General features: G+C 42.2%; 2 protein-coding genes across 3 annotated transcripts; one reads left to right on the top strand and one right to left on the bottom strand.

Annotated features, from left to right (window-relative positions):
• Positions 1-60: 60 nt before the first annotated feature.
• Positions 61-4,894, top strand: LOC133167071 (glycerol-3-phosphate dehydrogenase [NAD(+)], cytoplasmic). The gene is made up of 8 exons (XM_061297607.1): positions 61-358; positions 1,217-1,394; positions 1,582-1,722; positions 1,796-1,934; positions 2,511-2,623; positions 2,803-3,039; positions 3,107-3,213; positions 3,293-4,894. The coding sequence occupies exons 1-8, from the start codon at positions 315-317 to the stop codon at positions 3,387-3,389; spliced, it is 1,056 nt and encodes a 351-aa protein (XP_061153591.1). The 5' UTR covers positions 61-314; the 3' UTR covers positions 3,390-4,894.
• Positions 4,344-10,583, bottom strand: LOC133167056 (glucose-6-phosphate 1-dehydrogenase). 2 transcript variants are annotated; one of them, XM_061297571.1, is made up of 13 exons: positions 10,466-10,583; positions 9,266-9,387; positions 7,752-7,789; positions 7,536-7,644; positions 7,246-7,463; positions 6,985-7,143; positions 6,491-6,616; positions 6,224-6,317; positions 5,961-6,147; positions 5,638-5,873; positions 5,466-5,542; positions 5,253-5,345; positions 4,344-5,179 (listed from the first exon to the last, which is right to left on the bottom strand). In XM_061297571.1, exons 1-13 carry the CDS (start codon positions 10,485-10,487, stop codon positions 5,089-5,091), a joined length of 1,572 nt encoding a protein of 523 aa, XP_061153555.1. In that variant the 5' UTR covers positions 10,488-10,583; the 3' UTR covers positions 4,344-5,088. The 2 variants fall into 2 exon arrangements, with proteins under 2 accessions (XP_061153555.1, XP_061153564.1); XM_061297580.1 differs by lacking the exon at positions 10,466-10,583 and adding an exon at positions 10,313-10,459 and having other exon boundaries at positions 7,536-7,668.
• Positions 10,584-10,920: the final 337 nt, after the last annotated feature.

A 10,920-nucleotide genomic window follows, 5' to 3' on the forward strand; every position in this document is an offset into this window, starting at 1 on the left:
CATTTTCATGATGACGGGTTGATAAAGACGGTACTATTTCCTGTCATATTTTTGTTTTAACCCGGATAATAAAGACAAGCGAGCTGAGACTTTTGTCCGAGTTACTTTGAGCCCACTAACCTCACGTCGGACTCGATGGATGAATGAATGACCAAGCGGGGTTGGAGCGTCGATAGCAATGGGCGGTCCATGCGAAGTGCACGGCTAGTGGACATCGGCACATTTGGCAGGCTGGCAACTGCTTGACTGTTGTTGCATAACCTCACGAAGAGTTCTCTCACTCACGCACTTACTCATCGATTTGCTTTTTCACCATGGCAGCCGCGAAGAAAGTCTGCATCATCGGATCTGGAAATTGGCAAGTAGTAGCGGCGATGCTTCAATGTCTACCGAGCGAGGGAAGGAGGTGCTAGATCGGGCTGACTTCAAAACGCGTGGCAGTCTCCACTGTATTCCCCGGTGCTACTTTTGTTAGCCCAATTAGCATCACCGGTCGACCGGGTGTCAACAGCTAGCTAACCAGCAGCTTTTCTCATAGCATTTGCTTCGCTAAAATCTCTGTGGTACTTCGCCATTCATTTGACCGTGTCGTTCAAAAAAGGATTTTTATTTTGCACGCTGCCTTTTTGCTGACTGTTGGTAGTTTTTTTGACACCTGACTCGACCACTGTGTGACGTCATACATCACAGACCGTTCGTCCAGTCACACAACTTAGCTCTCAATTATATATTCAAATATGCAACTGAGGTGTCATTTTAAAATGTTTTTTGTTCATGGTTAGACAAGTGATCGTGTATATTGATTTGATAACGCTGATCATTTTTACTAAGTTTTGTAAATCAGAGATGCAAATTAACCCTTTTTCTGCCCTGAAATCTGCCCTCATTTTTTTCTGGAAACTTAACTAAAAATCTATGATGTGCAACCTGTAATAATTGTAAAAAAAAAAAACATGATCAGTGTCTTCACATGGATGAATATCATTATTTCTAGGTTGAGCAAATTTGGTATTTCAGACGTGTGTCTCCAATTGCTGGCCCTTAATATTAATCAGTGCTCAAGACGTAGCTCTGTTTTAAAAAAGCTGGTCAACCATGCACGAGGTGAACAGCTTTAATCTCCATCAAGGACCTTCACACCAACAGAATTTTAATGTGACTAACTAAATATTTTGGGGTCAAGTCAAAAACTAACCATACATTATGAACAACACAGGGGCTCTGCCATTGCCAAGATAGTCGGCGCCAATGCCGCTCGGAATTCCAAATTTGACAGCACGGTAAAAATGTGGGTGTTTGAGGAGTTGGTGAATGGGCGCAAACTGACTGAAATTATCAACACTGACCATGAGAATGTGAAGTACCTTCCTGGGCACAAGCTACCTGCAAATGTGGTAAGACCATGTTGGTTTCTTATCATTTACCAAAACATTTGTGGGGATGTTGGTTTGGCCTTTTTGCTATTGCATGAACGCTTGTTAGAATGCACATTTTACTTCCTACTATGTAGATGATTTCTGTCTGTCTCTCATAGAATTTGATAGCGCATCACATAAATGCCTCAATGTCATTTGTCTTCAGCTGGCAGTTCCAGACTTGGTGGAGGCAGCCGGTGATGCAGACATTCTGGTGTTTGTCATCCCGCATCAGTTCATTGCCAAAGCCTGCGACGCCATGAAGGGCAAGATAAAGAGTGACGCACTTGGCATATCTCTAATCAAGGTTTGACTTTGCGGTATTACTGCTTACCTGAACACGACTTCTCGATTGGATACGCAACAACTTTTTTTTGTAGGGTGTTGACGAGGGGCCCAATGGACTGAAGCTCATCTCTGATGTGATCCAAGAGAAGCTTGGCATTGCAATGAGTGTGCTGATGGGGGCCAACATTGCCAACGAAGTAGCGGATGAAAAGTTTTGTGAGACCACCATCGGTTTGTGTTTATTTATTGCTTGGGCTTGTTTTGTAGGCCTCACTCTCACCGTGTTTGCTTGCCCAGTCTTATTGAATTTTCATACCACATATTTGAACATTATGTATAAGACTTAACTCCTTTTTGAAGGTTAATTATTTTTATATGCTTCCTTTTTCTGTTATCAGAATAAGACAAGAGATGGCTATTGGGCATGTAATTAATTTCAGTTTGGAATGTCTTACAGAGTTGATAAGCCTTGTGGAGAGAAATCAAAGTTCAGATGTAGTAACAGTCTCAAGCTGCAATTTTAAAGCAGCCATTCATGCATCAGAGAGCTGTGTTTAACATTGAAAGTAACTTGAAGAAAATGTTCTTGCCGGTGTAGGTTCTAAATTGCACTTTTAAGCATAGGTTGTTGAATCCGCCGTCTATTTTCTTGTAAAACGAAAGAGCAGGCTTGTTTGGATTCACATGTCTGCAGTTTGAGTAACATTTAACACAGCCTGCTTCTTCTTTAAGCCAAACCATAACTGAAGGCAACATTAGCTCTGGTAATCATTCTTTTCAGAACTTGGTTGGGTTTTTATCTTTCAGGATGCAAGAACGAAAACCACGGGGCTTTGCTGAAGGAACTCATGCAGACCGACAACTTCCGCGTGACTGTCGTGCCAGAGCATGATGTGGTGGAAATCTGTGGCGCTTTAAAGGTGAGCTTTCGGCACAAAATGTCAGCTGACATTATTAGCATTTACCACATTACTAGTTTTTAACTCGTATATATTGTGAATGTGGAATCGTTACATTAAATATCCATTGAATTCATGAGAATTGAGTATTGTGTAATATTGAATAACATTGGAGCTTTTCTCCTCTCCATATGGTATAGAACATTGTTGCCGTGGGAGCAGGTTTCTGTGACGGTCTGGGTTTCGGGGACAACACAAAAGCGGCAGTAATCCGGTTGGGTCTAATGGAGATGATCGCGTTTGCCCGTATTTTCTGCACTGCCGGGCCTGTGTCTTCTGCAACCTTTCTGGAAAGCTGCGGCGTCGCCGATCTCATCACCACCTGCTACGGTGGGCGCAATCGCAAAGTGGCCGAGGCCTTTGCAAAGACGGGCAAGGTGAGTGGGAGGAATACACCTCAAGTGTGTCTGAGTTTTTATCAAGACGTCATTTTCTCTCTGTCAGTCCATTGAAGAGCTTGAGAAAGAGATGTTGAACGGTCAGAAGCTGCAAGGACCGGCGACTGCGGCTGAGGTTTATCTCATCCTCAAGCATAAAAATTTGGTGGACAAGTAAGCCAAGCATCAAACACGCAACCCAACTTGGGACAACCAAATGGCTAATTTTTTTACACTCATTGCCCTCCATCAGGTTCCCACTATTCAATGCTGTCTATCAGATCTGCTACCAAGGCCATCCAGTCGCAGAGTTCATCAGCTGCTTGCAAAACCATCCAGAGCACATGTAAAATGGAAAAACACTGACCAAGTGCCTTCTACATGAAAAGCGTTACCACTTCCGTCATCTGTTACTCATCCAAAACGTGAGGCGACCAGTCACTCCGCAGCCGCGACGCAACGCAGTGGCCCTCGTGTTCACTCCATGGAGACGCTACATAACATTTGTCAACCGCTTCGGCCTTAATTCAAGTGCTTTTCATTTCACGAAATCATGCTGAAGCTTGAAAGATTTTGCCCTACCCTGTATTAAGTCCTGATAGACCTTGACCAAATCCAGGCTCTTAATGTCATACTTGACTTCTACCACTAGGAGGCTGTCACCGGTGACTTGGCCAGATTTATGGGACATAAACGCATGCATTCAAATTCAAACTTCCAACAGATATGGACAAGATCGATGAAACTAGTTGGGAATGAGGGGGAATGATGATGATAATAATAATAATGCCGTCCAGTGGACACCTGTCCCATTACCTGAAGTTATTGCATCATCATGTAACCCTGCTTCATGTCTTTGTAGCTTTTAGTGTCCGCAAATCATTTCCTGTCTTGTATTTTATATTAATCACGCCCGGCAACTGATTTGACTAAACGCAAGTGCCTTTGAATACACGGTTGCTACATTAAGTCTCGGATAGTGCACCTATTTGTGCAAAGCAAATACTTGCTTCTGAAATGTCCATCCATTTGTTAACATGACTGCCTAAGCGCGTGCATTTTTAAATGTTATGTCAACATTTGTCTCTGAATAAATGACTATCTGGGAATTGGTGCAATCATATTTTATCCAAGTTACAACTACATACAGCACCAAAGTAAGAACTGCGGATGTTAAAACTTCCAAAATAGGAAATCAATCCAGAAACATTTTGGGTAAAATTAGATGCAAACGCCGTTTGGAAAATACTGCTGTCAGTTGAAATGATTTATAACTGAAATAAAACTTCTACTATGAAACCTGCTCATAAAGAAGCATAAGTAGTTTATTACGTAATACAGTTTTGCTAGCATGACATGACAGAAAAGAGCAGTGCACCACCGTAGGGCATTACAAGTACAATCAAAGCTGACGTGTAGACCTGCTTCATGATTTGTAGAATATGGAAAACATGGAATGAACTTCAGTAAGTGTGAATATGTAAACTGCTGTAAATGCTGCAAAGATAAAATGATCAGCACTCTCCTGTGTGTCTATTTACAAGAGCCATTGGGTTTTTTTGGCCACAGGCAGAGAAGGCAAAAAAGCTCCACTAAATGTGATCAACAAAATGCAATCAAAGCTTTGTGGTATTACAATCACAATGATAGGTTTTTGCTTGTGCACAGTCCTTCCTGTGTTCCACTCTACTGCAGTTACCATCGTTTTTGGTTTGGTATAAGACTTAAGTGAATGTGTTAGTTGCCTCGTTAATGAATGATAGGGAGCATGTTTATCAGACTAGGTCCCAAAAAAAAAAAAATGGTTTTGTTTCCAAAGTGAAGTGAATTTAAATGTTCCCCACAACCAATCACATAGCGGGATAAAGTCCTGATTGTCAGCTTTGTTAAATTGCTCACACTTCTAATAAAGTGGCTCAGAGGAAAAACCTATTTACCTGAGATAAAATAACCAGAGCCACCGAGTGGAAGTGCGTCACTCTGTAAAGCGCTTCGGGACACACTAACTCACCAAATATGGCGCACCCCTCAAACTATCGAATTTCTAACTCAAAGTTTGTTGGGGTTCACCCATACGTAAGTGCCTTCATAGCGGAATCCAACTCGCTTTACGAGGTCATCTGCTTCTGCCGGGCCCCGGCTAAAAGAAGAGGGAGGGGTGACTCTCAAAAGGTGTTTTACTTCCAATTGAAGACATAAAAACTGTGACTAACCTTCCATATTTGTAAGGGATAGGTTCTGGCTTCTCCTTGTCTATTTGATGAAGGAGTGGAGTGAAGATCCTCCAGGCTTCCTTTAATTCATCACTGTAGAGGCATTAGAATCTTTCATTGTACTACTTTTTTAAAGGAAAAGGCACGCAAACTGCTTCAATGCCGCCAAACGTCTCTAAAAACAGTTTTCAGGTGGTAGCGCCGACTACAGACCTGCGTACAAAGTGCATCTGACTTCCGCAGAAGACATCCAGAATGAGACGTTCATAGGCATCTGGTAGCTTCACATCCTACAAAAAAAAACAACAATTATTTTGTTTTGCGAGGCCGAGCGCTTATTTGCAACGCGCGGTAGGTAGCACGAATGAAACCCGTCAACGCATGCCTTGTATCTGCTCTTGTAGGTGAGGTCCAGCTCAGTTTCCTCAGGGCAAAAGTACACGCCGGGTTTCTTGCTCATCATCTTGGCGTAGACGGCTTCATTGGGTTGCACGCGGACCACCAGCTCGTTCCGGCGACACTGATTTCCAAAAATGTCCCCTGGGACATCGGTGAATTGCAGCCGCACCTCGGCCTTCCTCTCGTTTAAAGCTTTTCCGCAGCGGAGGATGAAAGGAACGCCTGGGGAAGTAGCAGGCGTACAAATTTGGATCAGAATACGATAGATTTGTCAGTGTGGATGTTTTCTAAAGAGCCACACAACTTTACCATCCCAGCGCTCGTTGTGCACGTAGAGCACAGCTGTGGCAAATGTGGACTGAGTCGAGCCTATGGGAACGGTGGGATCATCGCGATAACCCAATTTGGCTTCTCCTTCCCCCTCTGGGTCACCCACATACTGACCCAGCACCACATCTGACATTACAATTGGATTGATGCATTTCAGCACTTTGACCTTTGAGAAGAACAAACATGAAAAGAATCAACCATGAAATTCTATATTGCGGGGCTAAGAACAACGAGTACCGCACTTTTTCGTCCCTGACATCATCAGAGCTGGTGGAGGCTGGCTTCTCCATGGCAACCAAAGAGAGCAGCTGGAGCAAGTGGTTTTGCATGACATCTCTAATCAGGACAAAGAAGAGAAGAGATTGCAGAAAGGAAGCTGCGATGCCTGCTGTGTGGCACGTGATCTTGCTGATTATTATGAGAGCTGATCATGTGACCTAATCACATCTCTTCATCGGTGAACGGCCAAGAGAATTGAAACGCGGCGCAATGGCATTCCGGCCTCTCACCGGATGATTCCAAAGTCGTCAAAGTAGCCTCCTCTTCCCTGAGTGCCAAACGGTTCTTTAAATGTGAGGACCACACAGGCCACACTGTCTCTATTCCAGATTGGTCCAAAGATGCGGTTTCCAAATCTGTAACATCATCACATCGAGGGTTTCGTCAAAGGCACGGCACGCAAAAAGCACAGCTGTTCATGACAGCAAGCTCCTTTTGCTGAATGAACGCTTTTGGTTCGCTGTGAGACATTAACCTGGTGGAGATGATTTGGAAATAAATGCCTTCATTTAAGAACAGGTAAACATGATCATGTCTTATGATGTCAGATCCAAAGTTTATAGTTTGCAGTGATGTCAAACTGCATTGCCTGAAAAACTAATTCAGATACTCTTGTGACCTTAATTAGTTACATAAGGAAGTCATTGTATGTATTTTTTATGGGAAATCCTAAATTGCAGAATTTTCTAATACACCCAAAAATGCAACATTTGTTATTTCTTACCTGAGCACCATAAGGTTCTGCACCATTTCCTTGCCAAGGTAGTGATCTATACGGTAGATCTGGTCTTCGGTGAAAAGGGAAGACAGGTGAGCGGACAGCTCTTCGGAGCTCTGAAGGTCGTGTCCAAACGGCTTCTCGACAATCACTCTGGTCCAGCCTCTACAAAAACCAGATGGGAGAACACATCTTTTTGCCTTTATTTCCTTCAAAACATCCAGTCGCACACAAATGATAAAGGAGGGGGAAAAAGTGCACACTGACTTTTCACTCATACAATGGTGCTTGATGTTCTTGGTAACGTCGTGGTAAACTGTGGGTGGCAGTGCCAAGTAGAAAAGCCGGTTTGCTTCGGCTCCTCCCGGCAAAGTGAGGATGTGTTTATTGAGATTGGCGAAGGAATCTTCATCTGCATACTTTCCGCTTATGTACGAGTTTCTGCTGAAGAAGACTGACAAGCGATCTGCTTCAGAGTCGGTCACCTAGGTCGGGAGATGGAATGCCGGTGAATCACAACCAGGTGACATTTCCGTTATTACCAAGAGCTTTGCTACCTTAAGGTACGGCATGCAGGATGCTCTGATGGCGTCTACCGTCAGGTCAGAGCGAGCAAAGCCGATAAAAAATGTTTTCTCCGGGAGGAGACCGTCTCTGAATAACCACCTGAAAGACAACTTTCAGAAGTTACTGAAAGCATAACAAAGTTATGGCATTGCAATTTTCAATATTACTGCATGTAAGGATTTTTCCAAGGTTATAAATTGACTTACCAGAGAGTTGGGTAGATTTTCTTCTTGGCCAGATCACCCTGCAGGTCCAAACACACAAATGTAATGTTGAATTTAAAATATTGTAAAGGTTGCCCGGCTGAACTAAGTCATGACTCAACAACACAAAGACGGCCTCTAGCGGAAACGTGTGCAAAAATAAATTCTTATGGCTAATGGGGAAAATGCTCAAACTGGGTTCAATGATTTATAGACTTTAGCGAACCTTGTGTTTACTTGTTAGTTATTAGTAGAACAAGCATCAATGAAATAAAAAGCATTTACACCAGTAAACAGGTTCAACTCGAGTGAAACAACACATGCTTTCCATTTATTTATTTATCTGCTAGTAGAGCGGCCTGAAAGGAAAATGCTGACAACCAATGACCTAGCAAAAAACACAAGTCAACTAAGAGCAAACAAAGCAAAAGAGTGAAGTGGTAACCCTGGAAGGCAATACTTAGATCCTTACGCGGCAGAGAAAGTGCTCTTTTGACTGGACAAACAAACAAAAAACAGAAGAAAAAAAACGGACCTTTAAAGTTTCACTTCATAAGGCCACAAACAATCTTAGTTAATTAAGTCGCTCCGCTTCCTCTTCGGGCCAGCAGGTGGCAGTAGTTTGAACGAATTCCGTGATACTCAAGTCCAGCACTCGAAAAGTAACTCAGTTTAGCCATTAGCCATAATAAATAGTGACATCACGAGATGTCAGCAAATATTATGAGACTTCAGCGAGTGTTTTTTTTCCTTTGCCTTTTTAGCAAAAGAGAACCAGTGGTGACAAAATGAAAATCATGATGATGAATGTAACTGCCATTTTGACAAATACATTTGACCGCACTTTCATTAATCTTTCATCCACAAATGAGACACAGATCAATTTTGCTCTTTTCTTTATCATTCTGAAATGGTAAGTCATTCCAACTTCCAGAGTTAAATTAGTCAACAATGCCTTCAAGGGTCTTCAAATGGCCGGTGCTATAGTGACATTGCAGAATGGACGACATCATCCAAATTCTGAGCTTAGAGGAACCTTGAGGTGTTGCTTTCGAAACCTTGGACTACTGAGCCACCCTTTTTATTTGGAGAAGCTCAGCGAAATCACTTTCAACATTTCCTCAATCAGGTCACGTGCAACTTTTTTGGTATTTTTGAATACTTACAACATACTCTTTCGAACATCTATCTATTTGTACAAATGGATTTATTCAATCCACTGTAGTTAAGTGGTTACCCAAGTGCACATCTGGAAAGCACTGGTTAATAGATAATTAAATTAGGATGCAGTATGTCCAAATTACGATATCAAAACCCAAGTAACATTTCAAATTCATCTTTCAGTATTACTCGTGAAAAAAAAATAGATTTTAGATTGCAAACAACCCAGGCTAAGTTTCACTTGTTTACAAAGCTGTCTCTCAGATGGGTTCTCCAACTCTGCTTTCCTATTAACTGGGGCTTTGGCGCCATCCTGTGGCCTTTTAGAGTGTTACAAGTCACACTTCAATTCTCACCGAAGCTCCCATGATGATAAATACATGAACGTCGGAATGTCGGAACTCATGATCGTTGTGCAGCTCCTTCCTCAGCTCTCCAAACACCTCAGAGCGAGACAGGGGAATGGCGCTCATTTTCACTATAAAAAGACAGCAAAGAGGACAAAGACATGTGAAACTGAGAATGGATGGATAGTTAAAAACTTCATGAAACAACAACCCTCTCTACATTTCAACACAGATAGATATCTGTACATTCTACTCTTGACATTAACTAAATTCGAGGGGTATCTTTCTATCTGTTGATGGAAAAAAACAGAAAGGGGTTAATTAAAAGAAAAACAGGAAACCCATGGAGGAATACACACTGGCAAGCATTGGCACAACAGATTTGGAGAAGCAAAACATTCAAAAATTTATTTTCTTGTTTAATTGTGCGTACTTTTTACCGGCTTTGAATAGATTGTATCATGCCATGGGAATGCTGTATTACTACAAGATTACTTCCTCGTCCATTAGAAAGAAAGTGGCTGTGTAGGAAATTCCTCCACTTTGAGTGATAAGTAAAAAGTTGGACAGTGCTTCCTGGTCTACTACGATTATTATTTGTTAAGTCGCTTCTGACAAATAGCAGGTACTAAACAACGGACAGCACGTGGGTTTGGGCTCAACTAACTAACAGTCACTACAACTTCTACAAATAGCCAAGACAAAGTATAATGATATTAGTCAAATCCTGCCCCAAATCCCCGTATTAAGCAGGGATCAACCTTTCCGCTGAGCACCTTTATAGGTGACGATTCTTGTCCATCATTCAGGTTCCCTCATTGAAATCAAACGCTAACACTGGTTCGTAAAAGTAAGACAATAGCATTTTTGGCTTCTGCGGTTTTGCTTTGCATGAGGTATTTTGCAGCTGACTGCCAACCGCGCTCACTAATAACAAAAATCGCCGTGTCATCAATGCTTAGCTTCACGTGCTCTTATGACAACACAAGCTGCTTTCTTCCAAGCTAGCATGTACAAGCTCGGCAAAAGCCCATTTCAACAAAAACAAAGTCTTACCTACGTGCCCGTTCTGGAGAAGACTAACAGAACACACGTTGTTGGCGGGTAATTAATAAACGCGAAAACGCCAGCGAACCGGGTCGGCGCTTTACTTCCCTGTTCTAGTGACAAGGCAGAATTGAGCGATATTATTGGTTTGTAGAAACTCACCAGCGCTCGCTCGAGTTCCCATTGCTGCCGGATGACGTCACGGCCTTGCTGGTGGGCGGGGCGACAGTGTACAGTGTAAGCCTACTTTGCTCGCTCACGCCACGTGCGCGTGCACGAATAGTCCTGCAAAACCATCAACTGTAATCTTTTTATGAACTATTTAATAATTGTATCATATGTTCCGCTGGGTTTGTATCAGCAGCCCACGAGTACTAGGTTGACAGAAAGACAACAACTGAAAAATAAGTAAAAATAATAGAATTTAAAAAAATTCACAGTGAAACAGTGTATTTTTGCATTGCTTTTCTAAAATATATCAAATACGCACTCACATCTGAGCTGTACTTAACTCGTGTTTGTTGCTATTTTTCTTCAAACGTACTAACATGAGTGCAATTGTGTAAACAACAATATTTGAAACTACAAAAAGAATAACCCCAAACAAATTCAGCAAA

This window comes from Syngnathus typhle, linkage group LG2 (assembly GCF_033458585.1).
Source record: "Syngnathus typhle isolate RoL2023-S1 ecotype Sweden linkage group LG2, RoL_Styp_1.0, whole genome shotgun sequence".
Taxonomy (NCBI): domain Eukaryota; kingdom Metazoa; phylum Chordata; class Actinopteri; order Syngnathiformes; family Syngnathidae; genus Syngnathus; species Syngnathus typhle.